At 31.6% G+C, this 19,144-nt stretch overlaps 2 protein-coding genes across 6 annotated transcripts in view; one reads left to right on the plus strand and one right to left on the minus strand.

The window, feature by feature from the left end:
• The window catches only part of LOC126849739 (RING-box protein 2), a 52,339-nt gene extending 47,626 nt beyond the window's left edge, over positions 1 to 4,713 (plus strand). For both annotated transcript variants that reach the window (XM_050591895.1, XM_050591896.1), the window contains exon 3: positions 1,631 to 4,713. In XM_050591895.1, the coding sequence (XP_050447852.1) occupies positions 1,631 to 1,812 (182 nt within the window). In that variant the 3' untranslated portion in view covers positions 1,813 to 4,713. The remainder of the gene's footprint in view (positions 1 to 1,630) is intronic.
• Positions 4,714 to 14,064: 9,351 nt separating this feature from the next.
• LOC126850095 (serine/threonine-protein kinase PAK mbt) lies at positions 14,065 to 18,385 on the minus strand. 4 transcript variants are annotated; one of them, XM_050592727.1, is made up of 7 exons: positions 18,151 to 18,385; positions 17,443 to 17,815; positions 16,852 to 17,242; positions 16,080 to 16,490; positions 15,292 to 15,824; positions 14,818 to 14,971; positions 14,065 to 14,718 (listed from the first exon to the last, which is right to left on the minus strand). In XM_050592727.1, exons 2-7 carry the CDS (start codon positions 17,808 to 17,810, stop codon positions 14,557 to 14,559), a joined length of 2,019 nt encoding a protein of 672 aa, XP_050448684.1. In that variant the 5' UTR covers positions 17,811 to 17,815; positions 18,151 to 18,385; the 3' UTR covers positions 14,065 to 14,556. The 4 variants fall into 4 exon arrangements, with proteins under 4 accessions (XP_050448684.1, XP_050448687.1, XP_050448685.1 ...); XM_050592730.1 differs by lacking the exon at positions 18,151 to 18,385 and adding an exon at positions 17,891 to 18,144; XM_050592728.1 differs by lacking the exon at positions 18,151 to 18,385 and adding an exon at positions 17,891 to 18,144 and having other exon boundaries at positions 17,443 to 17,818.
• Positions 18,386 to 19,144: the final 759 nt, after the last annotated feature.

Here is a 19,144-nt window from a genome sequence, read left to right on the forward strand (position 1 = left end):
TCCATGAGAGGAATCTCTTCCCCATGTATGTTTTCTCCAGTATTCTTCCGTTGGTCGCGGAATGTCTGGCTTGTGCGCGATTATGCTGCGCTTTTGCTGAGCGAGCACGTTTACGTCTCACGGAAATGATTTTGATAAGGGATGAACGTGACACCGTCAGGCGAAAACACGTAGACGTAATAAAGTCAAATCACGAGGATCGGCACGTAATTATCCGGCGAACGCAAATCCGAATGCGTTTGCAGAACACTTGTGTACTTGTTCTTTTATTTTGTTTCGTGTACAATGGCCTTTGTACATTTTCAAGATGGAAGGAAAAGAATTTCTTAAAAGAGACGCTCGTGCAAAATATTATACACGTGCGAATACAAGTAATAAGATAGTGTTTTTCTTCTGAAATTTCAAACATCTCTCCGTCTATATTCGTGACAGAATATGCTTTCGTGTAAAAAGAAGAGATGATACTCTTTTTCGAGAGGGAGAGAGAGGAGAGAATAAAAATATACATGACTTAAATCGGGTTAAGTTATGCATATTGAATTACACGCGTTACAGCTGCATTTAGTCAACCTAAAATATTTATGATAGCGTGAATCTGCATTTTTATCTTTTACGATTTTTGTAAAGATGAATAATTGAGTTTTGAAAGGAAATTTTTTTACAATTGCAATTCTCTCTTTCTCAGTCGCCAGCATAAAGCGAGTTTAAGCGTACGTGACGTACGTGATAACACAATTAAATAGACTTAACATTATCGTCGCACTTTTGGTCCCGTTTATCGTGTTTGCCGTTTATAAACCGTTTTAATCGCGTTAATCCGCGGATTCGTTTTTTACGAAACTTATCTCACGAATCTTATCTCCATGTAACACGTGCAGAGAGAAAATTTTTTAACAGCTGATATATACTTTCTCTTTTCCTTTTTTTATTTATTATTGCTAACTAATATTTCAATCCTCAATTATTGTCTCGATACGCGAGATTGCGATATATCATTCTTAAATATCAATTAAAATTCAAGGATCAATTTCGAGAATTATTCAATATTATTCGGACGGTTATATGCTTCCGCAATTTTATTACTTTATTGTAATTATAATTTTATTAGATGATTCTGAATTATGATTTTTTTTGACAAAGATAAAGCTAATTTTTCCCTAATGAAATGATCTTCTTCCGCTCATTATATTATTAAAAACAATTATATTATGAATCTATTGCGCATGCTATTTGCGAATTTGATAGCCAAACTATAGCCATCTGTAGCCTTCTATATATCTTGCTGCTCTTGGAAAGTTTTCTGGTATTTTTCCAGTAAAATTTTTATGAGACAAAAATATCAAGAAAAATAAGATACAAGGAGCAATTTCCTTATTTAAAAAAAAAACGTAAATAAATAGAAAAACTTTTCAAATATAATCTATACTATATATTTAAACTTTTTAGAATTATAAATCGAATATCAACATAAAGTCGTGAAAGATAAAAGAAAGAGGGACGAATTGTTCTCTTTCTAATTAGTTTTTTTTTTTTTTCGCCGACAAAAAAACTTTTGCCCCGAGAGATCACGTTGAACTTTCCTATTCTATACGCGAACGCTAATCGTCACCATGTATTCTTCGATTTTCAGACGCCTGTCTGCGATGCCAGGCGGAGAGCAAGAAGGAGGTTTACGGCCGACAGGACTGCGTGGTCGTCTGGGGCGAGTGCAACCACTCGTTTCATTACTGTTGCATGTCACTCTGGGTCAAACAGAACAATCGTTGCCCGCTGTGCCAGCAGGAGTGGTCTATCCAACGAATGGGGAAGTAATCCTCACGGCGGGATCTCGCATTCACGATTATCTTACCATCATCAGTCGTTGTCGTCGAGAAACTGCACATTCTGTATCAGTCTTGGATTCGTTTCAATACTTCAAAAATCTTCGAAGGGACTTTGGTAACGATATATAGACGACATATGAGAGACATCAGTCGAGATCATATTTTATATAGACGGGGATATTATTTTATAGTAATACACTTACGTAAAAGAATGATTAATAATTTGTGTGGAAAATATGTAATTGTTTTTGAAAACTTGTAGATTATATATGAAAAACTTTATCGTTATCTAATTTATGCAATTATGACAAATAATTATCAAATAATAGTTACCAGATAATAATTATAAACTATAAAATTTATTAGCTTCGTGTGTTAACGAATGGGCTTTTGGAAAAGTCTTATTCAATTCTTTCTGATTAATGAAATATAAAACTGGATCTTTGGAAATCATTTAACATAACTTTAAATTCCAAATAAAAATTTAAAACATTCAAATTAATAAAAGTCATACAAAACAATCTTACGTTTAGTTCAGTTTTTTGTCTCGTGCAATCTATTTATATTCCTTTTGATTAATATAGAACGCAATTAAACGCTGAAAATATAATAGAAGAAAAATTTTACATTGTATCAACTATTAATATTATTAATAATATACTAATATAATAGTATTAATATTGTTGAAATAAATAAAAAAAATCGTAATGATAATTAAATTATCAGAATAATAACAGAATAATTAATTAACAGGCTTTGTTTTATTTTAATATATATAAATTCATAATTTATTTTTAAAAATTATATAGCCTTCAAATTATATATAGAAGCGGTTTTCATATAATGCAAAATTGTCTGGAAGACAGAGATATGATTCTTATCGATCGCGAAATATTCAAAAGTATTAAAGTATTAAATACAAAAGTATTAAATACAAATATTTAGACTGCATGACGTGATAGATCAAAGATTATATTCGGTGTCGAAGTACAAAGTACGCATTGCCATGCGATTTTAAAGATCAACGTAATTATCTTGAGATGATTGTTATCAAAAACGTGTCATGAATTACGTGTCTAAGATATTTATGTAGGCGTAATGAAAAACGCGAACTGCTTATTATCGAGACGGATGCTAACATCGAGTCATTCTAAACACGCAATTAGATTTAAGTTTCCAAAATCAAAATTTCTTCAAAGCGCTTATCGATATTGATAAATTTATAATATCAAGTTTTCAAACTAACTTCATGTCCCATTTTTTCCCTTACTCTTCACAGAATTAAAAAGGTTAAAAAAACAAGAATTAAAATGGAGGAAACATTAAGGTAAACTATGGGTAAAAGCTATCAAGTTTTGATAAGTAATTTGTTAATTGATAATTGATGACATCTCTTCTTAAATGTTTGAAAAATACACTAATGGCATTTGTATGTTGCCTTTACCAGCTTCAAGTATAATATGTAATTTACTTATTCGAGATATTTATTTTTTGTTTTTAAATTCAATTGGTTGAAAGTTCAAAATAAGAGTTTATTAGAGATTTTTATTATTCTATATTTTGTCCCTTCTTATCGTATTTGTAAACATTCATACGAGAAGTAGAAGGAAAATATTTATAAAGTATAAGAAAAGCTTTAAACTTGCTACATCTTGCAAACATGTACTTGTACATTATTATTGATTTTTCAGTGAAATCTTATGGCCATAATCAGTGAGACATAAGACGGAGGAACAAAGTATTTTCACTGACGATCAATGAAATACTCACTTTGGTGAAATCTTATGACGCTACTTTAAATCAGTGACATTTTCATTGATTCAGTTTAAGACAATGTAGTACTAATTGAATTAACGGTAACGAAGGCTTGCTAAGTGCGTGGCTTTTCAATTTATAGGATCAACCACAGAAGAGAACAATGATCGTTTATATTAACCAGCGTATTGTAACTAGACATCCTTGACGACGCAATTTATCGTTGATTTTATCTGATAATAAAAATTTATGGTTCCAGCGTCGAAGCGCTGACGTCTCTTGATAGAAAGCAACGGGGGTCAACAAGCTAGAAGCACCATTGCGACCTCCCTTTTCATTTCAATTCCGAATGTAGAATCGATTCTTGCGCGGCTCGCAATTGTCTGAGTAGATTCTTTAGATCATAGATTTATGCTGAATTATTTCACCATTAAAGTAGTCATAAAAGATATTTTATTGCTTTGAATAATGCTTGAAAAGATATTTATATTAGAATACATCTTACTTGCTTCAAAATTTCTGTATTTACAAATGCAAATTGGGATTATATTTTAAAAAGAAAAAATAATACTTCTAAGTTACATTTACTTAGCTAATGTACATTTAGTTTGCATGATAATAAGCTGTAGATAATAAAATTTTATGATTTTTTTCTTTGATTATAATGTATAGAATTTAAAATCAGCTATCTTTTGATTTTAGAAGGCGTGCTATCCTTTTTTAAAAATGTCCTTTTCAAATATTGTTTTTGTGGACCATAACTAAAAATTTAAACCATCATTTATCTTGATATTTACTTCTTATTTTACATTCTAATTTTTTTATTCTTTTTTAAAAACGCCATAATCAATGGATACATAGAAGGATATGATCATCTTACGCTGCTTTGCGTGAAATAAATTTCGTCTAATCTTGAAATCGAATACAATAATATCTTGAGATCTTTGCCATCACGTGAAACTTTTGTTTTTAGATTCTGCGAAAGCTGAGACATCGCACGAGGAACATTCTCGTGCTACGGAAAACGGCAAACGTCCGTGTGCGAGATGACGTGTCTGCCAATTTTTTTCTCATCGTAATCGCATTTATTAATCACGCGAATAAAAATCTCGCGAAGCGAATGTCAAAATCTGCACGTGAGTCCTTTTCCTTCTCTTCTGAGAAACTTTTTATAATTCAACTAAATTTAGATTTTAATGTTACATACTGTGGTACGTAGCTGATGTAATCTTCCAAGAAACGATAGTGAAATAAGCGACGTGCCGTATGTGTGTGTGTATGGGCGCCGTCTTGCCTTTCTGCGATGCGATTGGTCCAGCCCCCGGACGAGCCCCCACACGACACACATCACGCGAGTGACGATGACCTTCAAACGATGCCGCCGCGAATAGCGTTACGTGCGGCATAACGCGCACGAGTTGATTAGCGTGTTGCACAAGGATAATTTTTGTGCCGATAAATCAAATTTTTAACGCTTACTCACTTGGAGGCACGTACAGGTACAGTCGGAGTAAGCAAAGTCGTCCGTATATAATGACCGATTTTTTAAAAAAATAATGGCAAATAATTTCTAATTTTCATCATTAAAATCCCATCTCATAAACAGCTGATCAAGTTATTAACTCAAATTATAAATTTATCCTCGATAAATCGCACGACATATCGGGTCCAAAATATATTCCTATCCAAAATATATATTCAAGATTTCACGTTCTTGTTAAATTATTCGTAAATGCTTCCCCTCAAAATAATTCTAGTTATGACTAAAAAATGAACACGTATAGAGAAATGACATTTAAATGGTATTTCGGAACACATATTCACAAGATATTCATGTTAATATTTCTTTCTCTGACGATGCCCCCATTCGAGCAGAATTTTTTTTGATAAAAATACACAATTGAATTGAACCTTTGAACATTTTCTGAGCGCGAAATCTACACTTATTCCTAAAGACACATATTATAACGAATATATATATATATATATATATGCAACATTGTTACCCGTGAACAATACTGGAGAACAGACGTTTCGCGTGATTCCGCTCCAGCGCGCGAGCAGGCCGATTTGAAGCGATTTTCGCAATAAAGTGACTGCAAAGGTTGGAAGCGCGATTACGCTACTTATATATTTTTTTCCGAAGCTCGCCGTTTTCTTCTCGTATCCGCGGGAATAAAGATTAAGTATTATTGTACGGGGCAACACGTATCGATTTACATCTTACATAAAACCTTCCGTATGTTATACCCGTTCGTTATTGATGTTTTTCTTCTTCCGGACAATCCAAGGTCGCTTATGCAAACGGCGAACAGTTCGATCGATCCGGGTCGATATCGTCGCTGACACGATATACTTTAATCACGATTCATTTCAGTCGTCACGCGACTAGGGGTCAAGAATGTGTAACATCGAGCCTTTTGAATAAATATGCACTTGGTCTCGTGTCTTCGAGTTTATCAACTTTTAGTTGGTTCTTTAGCCGGATGAGTATCTCTCGATGTTGCCGATTCTTAGCTAAGTATAATTTTTTCGATCCTTAACATAAATCTTTAAATTAAAAAGCGCGACATTGCTCTCTTAAATTGAATATTGGTGAGGATGTCACTGATTAAAGCAATGATATAAGAATGATTCATTCTGATTTTTAGTGATAATATTCACACTTTGCTCCTCCGTCTTGCTGATTATGGCAATAAGATTTCACTGAAATATTAATAAGCATATTTGTAATATGTGGTTTTTAAAGTTTTTTCTATTTATTTTTGATTCCTATTTTAAGAAAGAAGTTCCCACACACACTTGCAATGACATACATATAACAATATAAATTCAGAATTATTATTTTATTTGCAAAATGTAATGAATGTCCACAAAAAATGAACAACACTCTTCGTTAAATTCAGGTATTTTTTTAACAAAATATATTATTATAAATTTATCTCATATGTGACATTATAATAATACAAGATGTAGTTTGAAATATTATTGATTGAAACAGCCACTATCATTAATTGATTCTTTCAATGAAATTTTACTGATTTACAGTTATAATTATAACTGACAATAAGACAACTTACTACTTTTCAATGAATAATACACTGATTTCAATCAAGAGAATGCATCGATATAACTGCAAAAAAAAACCTGCTTATATGTCAACAAAAGTCGATTCACCTGTATTGCACAGGATAAAAAGTAGATTAGATTCCAGATAAAATTTTTTTGCTAGGATATTGTTGTTTATCTCGCTCATATTCTCGATTGACAGATAGATAGCCTTTGAATGAATCGTTTACTTTGCAGATCGATAGCAAACGCATACGTCAAACCGTGATGTTTCCTCAGCACGAAAATATTGCCACATGCTATATCTGTACAGCTGCACACCGTGTTTAGGGGGACCGGTTTCACATCAATGTCGGTTAACTATATAACCCGGTTTGTAGCTAAATCTCTCTCCTGTCGCTGCTCCAAGACAAACTTAGGCATTTAATCAACATTGCTGAAAAACCGGTCCTATATAATGCGAGGTAACTTTCGCGAATAAGAAGAACGTTTCAAAGGTAAGAGCTTTGCTATGAATTGCGCCTCTCAGGATTGCATGAATAGATAACAATCTTAGTCCTCGGTTAATTCCGAATGGATATTTTGCCTTAACAGATTATTTTGTAACGATAATTACTTACAATCTCGGTACATAACGGTATAATGCAAAAGTAATTACAGTTATTGCTATGTGCGATAATTGCACGTAAACTTGTCTCGTATTGACAAGCTGCTGATCATTATCAATTTACAGTCGCAGATTTCGTAAAATTTTCGCGTGACTTTAATGTCGGTTGCTAATAATTTTAGCGCGTCTACTTATTAATACCAGAGACGCATATTCCTATAATAACAAGATCTCGCGCTTATATTCGTGCTATCGAGAAAGGCAGACATGGCGGCGAACACCATGGAGGGAAAGAGACATGGGCGAGGCTCTCCGACGAAAGGCGTTAAACGACGCTGACGCAAATGCTTGAAAACTTTCCGTACGCACGTAGGTAGGAGAAAGGTCCTTTGTCTCTACGTTCATTCGTGTCGAACGATTCGCAGAGAAGAAGGCGGAGCGAAATTTGTTAAATGCGTTTCAAGTTCACATCTGTCATTGATATTTTTGCGAGAAATATGAACGTCCGTTCCTTTTCTGTCGCGAATATATACGTACATATTATAAATAGCTTGAAACTTCCTAAAGATACAGATAGCCGGGTTCAGATCGAGCGAAAGAGTACAATCACGAATGACTATCAAAAAATATGATAGAGAAAAACATTTTTCATTTAATTAATAATTTTATAAAAATTATTTTATGTCAAATTATATATATGTGTATTTATATATATATATATATATATATATATATATATAATTATTTAAAAAAATAAAACAGATTCATAATTAACGTCTTTTCACGCTCTCACAAATATGTGCATAAAGTTCATAAAGAAAAGTTTATTTTACCTACTAGGCATTGTGATATTTATTTTAATATTTATATAATCTGTGTTGATATATCTTATTCTTTTGTAATTTTCTATATAATGCAAATAGATAAAAGATAAAACGCGATAAAAACTACTGCTTATATGTTTATCTATCTTGGTTACGTAAGAGAGATCTACGTGATATTCTGCACAATTTTATAATTTATTTGCATAATTCATTCGCATCTTTTACAATTTTTCCCTCACGAGAAACTTTAAAAAAGATATATTTTTTTTATTTATCTTTTAATTAATATGCTATTGAATATATAATTTCTGATTAATATTGGATGCATGCATATAGATGTAAATCTACTTGAGAAAAATTGGAATTTCTTTAATAAAATAAGGTAATAATGTTTTTTCTATTTTAATATCTAACGGAAAGTCGAGCGGCGTGAACGTATAATGATTGCGCATTAATAAACATTTATGTAACTAGAAGTACGTCTCGCCATATCATTAAATGATAAGATTGAACAATCGTATGCTGAATCGTTTTTACGGCGTTTTATATTTAGATGTTCAATATTTCGTTATCTCTATGTGCAATAACGTAATATTCGCCAGCGAGGCGAGATAAACGGCTGACTTTATCAACTAACAGCCGGGCGTACAACTTTCCCAACTTGGTTCTCCTTGAAAGAACGGCTGGTCACACCACAAGGATCTCTCTCGACACATTATGAAGTCGAGCCGGTCGAGCCTCCGCGGAAGCGACGTTCCTATTGGTCGTCGCCCTCCGCTCGTATCCTGTTAATAATTCAATATTATTGCGTCATGCATACAGATTTTATTACCGTCATTGTGAATTTTTTTACTTCACCGTCTATGTAAGAAGGACGCGCGCATACATACACTTATAAACAGATAACGTTCGACGCAAAAAAAAAACTGTGATAATCATGACTCGTCGAACGCATTACAGTTCACGATCAAAGTCCACATTGATAAAAAAAGGAAAAAAAAAGAAAAAATGTCAGATACAGGAAATTCATTGTAAAATTTTTTTTATCGAGAATAAATGAAATTATATTTAAACGCGGCTACTCGCGGATCACCAGAAAAGCTTCGAATTATTGACGAATGTAATAGAAATATTCGCGATAATATTCATTTGGAAAGTCTTATCTGTGGGTTTATCGGGGCTTTTATGCGTGGCCGACGCATGACGAAATGGTCGAAATCGCGTCATTTCCGATCGCGTGGCGACTATCTTTCCGGCCGCCAACTTTCGTCTGCGTGACGAGACTTTTGTCACGTGGTCACGTGCAGGTGCCCTGCGGGTTCAATCCTCTGCGTCATTATCTCTCTCAAGGGCTTGATCGCAAAAAATTCCCACTCATCTCATGGATCTCTCGTAATGAACGTCATCTCGTATCTTTGTTCAAGTTCTTCATATATCGCTGAATTGTGTCGCGGATAGTAGAGCAGACGAGCGTCCTGTTACCATGTAGCGTTACATTGGCGTGGCGATTGGATCTAATGCGGAATATAGAAATTAAAAATACTGAGAATGATGATTGAAGTAATTAAAATAATTTCAATGTCGCGAGGAATATTTATTAAAACGCCAATGGTCAGGATGCTGTATGAACACGATAAGGCAATTTTATAAAGGGCAATTATTTATCATTTCTTGATAAATAATTACGCTTTCAATTATTTATCAGTCCTTTATCACATGATTTTGCAGTCGTTATACTATATTCTTAAAATAACAAAATAATTTGATGAAATCTATACTTCGATACAAATAATATATTATTAAAGATAATAATTTTCTAATAATAAATTCATACATATAAAAAGCATAAAAAAGATAATTGTATCAGATGATATCAGGTAATGTGTCAGATAACATCAATTTTTCAGGATCGAGAAATAATAATCGGCATTTCATTGAAACTTTAGTTACATAATCGAAAGACAAGATAGAAACTTTAAGATTGCTGCGTAAAAAATAGCTTTGCAAAAAAGAGAACGCGATACGAATTATACTATACATATACGTATATAGTATTCCGATTGAAAAATATATTATTCGATGTGACAGAACTTGAAATTTACAAAATCACTTGCAAATATTCGCTTAAATATTCAGCATCATAAACGACGACCTTGAATATTGCGCAAACGATTCGACTTTTGCATATCGTTTGTGCGATGAACAATAAATCAACAGAAACAAATAGAAATACGGATTTCGACTTGACATTTCATCAATTTCGATGAAAATTTATTACATGCGTCGGTCTTATCTCATGGATCTTTCTCCGTCTCTAGTTTTACGGCCAATAGGGCATCCTCAGCATATCTATATATATTTTCACTCTTACTTCCTTTTATACTGCGCACTAGATTTAGAAGCGAGGTATAGAAAAAAAAAAAAGAAACAAGTCTCTTCAATTAAAGCAAGCTATTAAATAGAGCCGCTCCTGCATCACGTTCATCAATCTGCGAGAGGATCATAAGTGGCGCCAATGGATCGGACCAGTATGCGAAGGTCATTCCGGTCAGGCAGGGGCTCGTCGTGTTGGACCAATCGACGATGGCCGTTCTAGAACGCCTTTCAGCCAGGAATGTGCCGCATGGTAACAGCAAATCGTATCCACGACCACCGTCATGGAGGGAGAGCCGAGCAACGACGACTTTCTCGCGATGTGAATTCCTTTGACATCGGATTACGTCAAGAGACACCTCTGAAATCTCGGTCGAAGATCACGCGAGAGAAACCGCGTGACCGTGACATCGGTCAAAAAATAGAACAATAGAAATTCATCCTAGAGATATATACTTCGATATCGAAAAATCGACTAAAATTTTTTGTAAAAATTCTGCGAGTTTTCTCTTTTCGACAGATATCTCGAATTTCTCAATTCCTGCAAATTAACGATTTAATTAAAATATTTAATTTCTCACAGGAGAGATGAAGATGAATAAGTAACTTTAAACTTAAATAATATCCAAACTGTTACGAGAATTGTACTCATATTTTGAACAGATATTCAGAAGAAATAATAGAATAGTCTACGATATTTTCATGTTTTTGTCAATGTTTCGACATATGACACATACATTCTTAAATAAAGAAAAAAAAAACAGTGGAGTTGCCTGCAGTTGTTGATAGTCAATATTTTCCCGAGAATTTAATTTTTTATAAATCGATTTTTATAGCTGACATAAAGTTTCGTAATCTAATTTCTTTCTACATGTTTACTGCATACAAGATTGTTACATTCATTGTTTTTATTTGCGAGAGAAGAATCCCGTTTTATACTTTCGCAATAATTTTTTTCTCTTTTTTTCATATTTTAGCGCTTGTGCCAAGTAGTGATAATTTTAAATTTTTAGATAAATTTCACTATAATAAATGTTCTTTATATTATTCTCATATCAATTATAGAATAATAATACATATATTTTATTGCACAATTGATAGCATATGTCGATAAAACAAATAATGTAATAACCATAAAATATTTATATGAAATCAAATTATGTGCAAAGACATGATAAAATGGCAATTACATTTTAGAGAGAAAAACAATCTCATTCTCGTTTTTTAATCGTCATACTAATTAATTGAAATAAAGATTATAATACTATAGAATACTGTAAGAGGACAGTTGATATAACATACGTTCGGGATTTATCAGATAACATTGAATATATTCATTAAAGTTCTCCATATAGGTATGTTTTTGTAAATAAATTCTTTATTATGTAATAAATGTACAACATGTTTAAAATCCTGCATATATGCAATGAACAATTTTTAGGCACTGTAGCACATTTAAAATTTGCCAATATGGTTCTTTAGTCAAATCACGCTGGTATTTCAATTTCTATTATATACATATACAAAATAAGTAAAAACAAAAAAGTCTTTGATGTATCGAATATAAAAAAAATTGGAAGAAATAAGACTAATAAGAACAGAGCACAATAAATAAAGGCACTTCACATTAAATAAGGACACTTATACTATCGTAAAAATTTAAGAATTCTCTTTAATAATAATAATAAACGTTTTGGTCCTTCCTTTGGACTATCTTCAACATGAAAAAGTAAATAACACACTTTATTTTTTTTTATTTATAATAATTTAAAAAATTATAATAATTTATAAATAAAACAATAGAAATATAAAAAAAGGAGTATGTTATTTACTCTTATATGAAGATGATCTAAAGGAAGAACCGAAACATTCATTATTAAAAAGAATTTTTAATATAAGTACATTTCTATACTGCACTCGGCTCTTATATATTCTTTCTCTTCCAGGTTTTTTATATTTTATACATAGAATAATTTCTAATCTGTAATTATAGAAATATATGTAAGGAGTACGCGGTGATGTTTTATTGGTTTGATTATAATTTTTATATAAAAGTATTAGCTTAAATATATGGCGAGTATAGTCGAACAGATCTATTTTTGATATGATTGCAGGTTTATTTTATTTTATATACTGTTTAACAAACATATTTTCATACTTTCAAGAAACTGTTGACTATCATTGCTCTCGTAGTCCATAGATTAGAATCATAATCATGTATCCATTTCAATAAACGATAATTTCAATTAAAAAATTGCATGATTAAAAATACAATATCAATAGCCAAAATATACAAGCGACAGATATATAATAGACTGTTCTCTATATGTAATTCCTAAATTAATCTGCACTAGAGAAATTATAAAATTCACAAATTTCTAATTAAAATTACAGTACATAATAATCTCAATCGTACAAAATACAACTTGATTTAAAAAATATATCTTACATGTACATATACAATTCATTACTCGTCAGAGGATCACGGTTTTCTGCCTTCTATATATGTCAGTACACAACATCCCTATTTTTTTTTATACATACTAAGGATATCGGAAAATGATAAATTTTCTTATCAAGAATATTTCCATATGGATCTACATACAATATTTTCCATATTTATTCAGACTATTTATTTTAAATAATATATATCATAACCCTGTTCTCAAATATACAAAATGGTTGTTTAAGCAAATAATTTAATTATGTGCAACAGTTGAATAAAAGATAATAATCAAATATTCTAATCTTTAAAGCTTTCCATCTGATCGACTGTTTACACTTTCTACGAGATAATGAAAGTAAAATATTACAAAAGTTCACGATTGATGCATATATAATGATACAATGTAAATTAGAAAAATGGAACAAAATTACTGTCCAATTTTAACTGCAGATCACATTCTATAAATTTAGCAAGAAAATAATAAGAGAAAAAGAAATGATTATTTTACTGTGAATACTTTGTACAAATACTATTACTTTTTTGCAGCAGGAAATTAATTGTTGCAACAGTGCTTCAGGCGCTTAGGTGAAAGTTAATTTTGTAAATATCTCCAAACCACTATTTGTCATAACATTAAAATAACTGCGGATTAAACGGGCAGTGCCAATACTTGGAATGATATCTGACATATGTCTCATATTCTTAAATGCATAATTAAAATAATACATATGCATAAAACAATGCAGGAATGTAATAGCTTATTTTCAAAATAATACTTACAAGTACAAGCTCAGACCCAAGTGGAATGTAAAATTCGAAAATAATCATGATTTTCTCGAAGTTTTCCTTTTTTAGAATACTTTTAAAAAAATATAGCTATATAAATTTATTACATACATATATAAGGCACGATCAAAGGAATTGATTTATATTAAAGCCTTAAGTTTTACATACAAAAATCAAAGAGAAACTAAGCTGCATATTAGGCTTTGGCTTTAAAGTAATATCAGTTTTTAAACATTTCTCTGATATTTAAAATCAATTTCAAATTCGAAGTGTATTTTTAATTTTTTTACTTAAATTTTATACTGTTTTATATATATATATATATATATATATATATATATATATATATATATATATATACATATACATGTACATATTTTTTGTAATTATATTTAATACTTTCTAATACGCAATATAAAGAAATTTTAAAAATTTTTCCATTATTATAAAAATTAACTTTATTATTTACGTGTGCAAGATTTAACAAAAACTTTTGATCAGAAATTCAATATTCTAAAATTGTAATATTTTAAATTTACACACATCTAGATTGAAATTAAAAGTATAAAATCAGAAGCACAGAAATTAATGTTTAAACTACAGGTTTATATATTCAATTTTTTGTAACTGTGTAAATATTATTCTTGATCGATCGTGCCTATCGTAGAAAAAAAAAAATAAAAAAAGGACTTTGAAGTCTTACGTATGAGGGTTCAGAATGCTAAACTGCTTAAACCAACTCATAAAATGTCAAAAACTTTAACACGAGCTGCAATAAGATAACGATGATATCTCGTTGAAGATATGATTACTCTTATAATCACAATAGCTATCTTGACTAATATTCTAGCTTACAAAATTATTGTAACCTTGTCAACAATTTGTATGCCTGGCACCTCTCATTAATGGAATCAAGATACTAGGACTTTGAGCTTGCCTGAGGAATGGATGTTGCAATAGTTCAGCTGCCGTGGCCCGTTGCGCTGGATCGCGCACAAGCATTCGTTCGAGAAAACCTTGAAGACGTGGACTAACCTGCAAGTGAACAGAAAATATTGTTCATATTTCGAATTTGTAGTTATGTTTTAATGCTAACCACATGTATATGTTTAATTTGAAAAGAGAGATGATTACTTTGTGAAAATTCTTTAGTTTTGGTGGCGGCATATCCCTAATACGTCTCATAGCTTGTAGAGGTGGTTCATTGAAAAATGGTGGCTCGCCATCAATCATCTCAATGATCATTATTCCTAATGACCAAATATCCACTTCAGGTCCATATGGCAACCTGTAAATGAAGATACAAGAAATATTTTTGATTATATATATTCGTCTAATAATTAGAATAACTAAAATATTTAGAGCATGTATTAATAGAAATGCTATGAGTATCTTTTACTTTGGTTTTTTGCAAAATTTGCAAAAAATTGCAAAATTTTATAAAGAGAAAATTATATAATGAAAAATATTACTCACATATTATAATAATATGCATTTACATTATTTGCAAGATTTAATCATAATTCAATATGATAAGAATAAGTATAAAATTTACATTATAAATTTACATTATAGTCTTTTGTGAAAGTATATATAAATTCAAGATACCTTGAAATGACTTCTGGACTCATCCAGTATGGGGTTCCTACAAGAGATTTTCGCTTTGGTAATTCTTGAGAGACTTGAGCACAGAAACCAAAATCTGATAGTTTTACTCTGCCATCTGCCGTAAGTAATATCGAGTCCGACTTAATATCCCTGTGTATAACACCTTGTGAGTGTAAGTACGCTAATGGTTTCAGGCACTGAGAACACACTGTGGCTATTTGACTTTCGTCCATCCTTGAGTGTGTTACGATGTCAGTTAGTGCACCTCCCTCAAGATATTCCATAACGACCCACAATTCATCGTCTACTAGAAAACTATCATACATCTCGACTATATTTGGATGATGATAGTCTCTCATAATGACAACCTCATTGAAAAGTAATTCGCGTCTTTGTTGTTTTCTCAAGTCCATTTTTTTAACTGCAACTTGACGATTTGTACTCTTATCTGTAGCTATGCATACAGTTCCCGTGCTGCCTTCACCAATTTTCAAGAAATTCTCTAAATTTTCTCTCGGGTCACCTTGGCTTACCTAAATGCATATATATATATATATATATATATATATATATATATATATATATATATATACATATATATATATGTATAGAATATATAAATATTACAAATTAAAGTTAATTTCAAAAGTGCAAAATTTATTTGAATGCGTTTAAGAGATAAAAATATAAAGTTTAAATGTAAAAAGTTTTGTTTTATAAAAATATGTTTAATATACATTTATATAATGTAATAGATAAATTCTTTCAAATAAAAATTTTTTACATACCACCATCTGTAAAGCAGCCCTAAACTGTTCATGTGTAAGTCTCTGATCTGCCTGCTTGTTGGTATTGTTTGTGCTTGTACCAACTGCCAAACTTCCTGAAGAGACAGCACTCTTCATATTTTGATTTTGATCCGGAGTAGAACCGCTACCTGATACCGTGGGCGGCATGTTTGGTTTTGATAAATTATGCATCGATTGAGAAGTTTCCATTGGTTTCTTCAGATGTGATTGAAGATTGGACGGATTTTCAGGCATATATGCGTGAGGATATTTATTAATGTTATGTGAACTCAATTGACTCAATGGTCTTTGTGAGGCTATTGAACCTACTGGCGAGATTTTTGGCTGTAGCTTGTGTAATAACGTATTTTGATTCCCTTGATGTTCTCTCGATGCCTCTATAGATGAACCCTATAAATTAAGTAATATTACTACTACATCAACTATGTTACACATTTGTTAAGCATATATTCTACTATTCTTAAAATACAAGAGAATACTAATGTTACAACTCGCGTTTTAATTTCCAAAATATAATTTGTTCAGGTTGTCTCTTTTTACGTAAATTAAGCTTATTAGCTGATATAACTTAATATATATGTAACTACAGCTTAAGAGGAATAATATTATTTTTTATTATTAAATTAATTTATGGAAAGAAATTCTAAATGTGCTTCAATTGTGCACAATTGCTAAGTTTTAATTGTATACATATAAAAATATTCTTTTTAAGATTACAACTATGCAAAATATATTATATACAACTAATTACCTGTGCATTGCCATTATATTGAGCTGATGTTATAGCCATTTGGGAATTTAGTCTATGAAATTCTGGATCTGGAAATTGTGGGTTATTTGGATTTTGTACTGGAACTTGTGAATTAATAATAGGACTTAGGTTTTGGAAATTAATTGATAGATTTGGTACATTTGATCCGGAATGAGTTAAGTTTGGTGATGATTGCATATTAGGATTAAGATTCTGAAGGTTTGGTATCATGTTCTGCATGCTGGAGCTTAGTCCACTGCCAACATTTGGGGAATTCTGTCTCAGTTTATCGATATAGTTATGTGGCTTGTTAAAATTTACAAAGCCTTGATTAATATTTGAAGGTACCTCCTGTCCTTCGGGGACGGATGGTGGAAGATTGCTTGCATGCCTGCAAATAAAAAATGTGTATCATTATATTATATTCTTATTAATTTCATCGAAAATGATACAGGATATTCAAAGATTATCCATGATAAAGTTGAAGCTGCTTTTTTTCTTTATTTTTTTTCTTTATATTTATATGTATCAACTGTAACTATTGATAATGCTAATCTTTAATAAGTTATTGATCTATATTAATAACAATACCTATAATCTCTCCTGAGTCGTGGTGGACTCGAAGAGCGTAGAGAATTGGAGCGAGAAACTGTACTTGTCTTAGGCAAACCATTCTCCACAGGCTTCTCATTAGTAAGTGGTTTGTTCGGTTTAAGATCATTGTGTCCTCTCACAATAGTCTTCAAGTCAAGGATCTCAGTAGGCGTGATCTCGCTTGGATCGACCAACGGCAGTGGTCTATTGGTTGATTTTAGAATCTGATTATTCCCAACTATCGAAGCCCATTGCAGTGGTAATCCGACAAACTTGCCCTCGCGTTTGTCAAATCCAGTATGCACCCTGTGCTCAAAGTTAGTTGGTGTGGAGATCTGTGGTTTCTTCTTCTTCTTAGTAAACATTGTCCCTACTTCAAGAAAACAATCAACATTAGCGTACCGCCTAATTCAAACAAATGTAAATAATATGTAATAATTTTCACCATCTATGATCTATATTATATAGCATTTATCTACATAAAAATAGGAGATAAAAGCACACAATTCTACAGCTGTTAGATTGCATACGCCTATTCCATCATCACAGCATCCCCCGCGAGCATTTTTCGCCGATTCCAAAGATGAACGATTCACGTTATGAAGGTAAAGGTATATCACGCGTGTAACGTGCGGGAGTGGCGTGAAATTTATAAAAAAATAGCGCATGGCGATGAGGAAGCCAAATGACAGCAGCAACGCCTACCGAACAACGATGCGATTCTTGCGATGCGGCTCCACCGAGGCCCGCCCGCTTGGCTTGATTGTCACGTGTTAGGGTTTCTTTCTTCGTGGAAACTCTCAGAACGGAAACGTGATGCGTGAATAGGCGAGACAACGGCAAAACATAGGCGATGTTGCGCGTTAAAACACGTAAATACGCCATTCATCCATCTCGACAGGTCGCACACCGGCGCACCGTGCGGTAAGCTTACGAATCTTTCGTGGCATTTAGTTCAATTTGCTGAATTTGCTGAAAGTGTGTGTGCGCGCGCGCAGCACACGTGATCGAGGTAATATAGTACATGGCACCTGCGCGGATCAAACGATGCGGACCGGAAACGCTAGATGGAGAGAGTACGAGAGAAAGCGATTTGATGAGAGATTGAGAAAAAAGAGTGATCGCGCGAAAATTCTTCGATCAAGTGTTTTAACGCGTGATGTTCCACTTCGATAAATTTGTATGCCTAGAGAGAGTCGCATTTGTATCTATTCATTTTCAAGGAGATACTTTTGCTTATAGTCTCAATGAGCAAACAGTGAATTAATAACGATTAAAGATTAAATTAAGAATAATTTGTATTAAAAGGAGGTTCCGTTTTGTAATATATATATATATATATTTTCTATAAAAATAATAGAAAAGTAAAATTTAAAAATTAAGAAAAAATATATTCTATTAAAAAATTTTCTTTAAACTTTTTTAATTTAAGATATTTATTTATCTGAAAATAAAAGAATATTCTATAAATATTTAATAAAAATTATGTTTTGATTTTACTTTCAAATTTATTATTAAATAAAAGAAAATTAATTAAATATGTATATAAATATAATATATATATATATATATATATATATATATATATATATATATATATATGTTTGATATTCCTTCAAGAAAAATTTTTAACACTGTGGAATATAATGTGGTCCAAATTACTTTTAAATTATATTTGTTCTATAAAATATGCAGCATG

The sequence above is a fragment of the Cataglyphis hispanica genome, chromosome 5 (assembly GCF_021464435.1).
Source record: "Cataglyphis hispanica isolate Lineage 1 chromosome 5, ULB_Chis1_1.0, whole genome shotgun sequence".
Lineage (NCBI taxonomy): Eukaryota > Metazoa > Arthropoda > Insecta > Hymenoptera > Formicidae > Cataglyphis > Cataglyphis hispanica.

Bases quoted from the DNA above. Each gene is read 5' to 3' on its own strand.
- LOC126850095 (XM_050592727.1), bottom strand. From the start codon at position 17,810: ATGTTTACTAAGAAGAAGAAGAAACCACAGATCTCCACACCAACTAAC. The intron at 17,243-17,442 runs GTATTGTTATTA...TTTTATTTGCAG, and splicing joins CGACTCAGGAGAGATTATAG to GCATGCAAGCAATCTTCCAC. The intron at 15,825-16,079 runs GTATGTAAAAAA...ATATGCATTTAG, and splicing joins GGGCTGCTTTACAGATGGTG to GTAAGCCAAGGTGACCCGAG.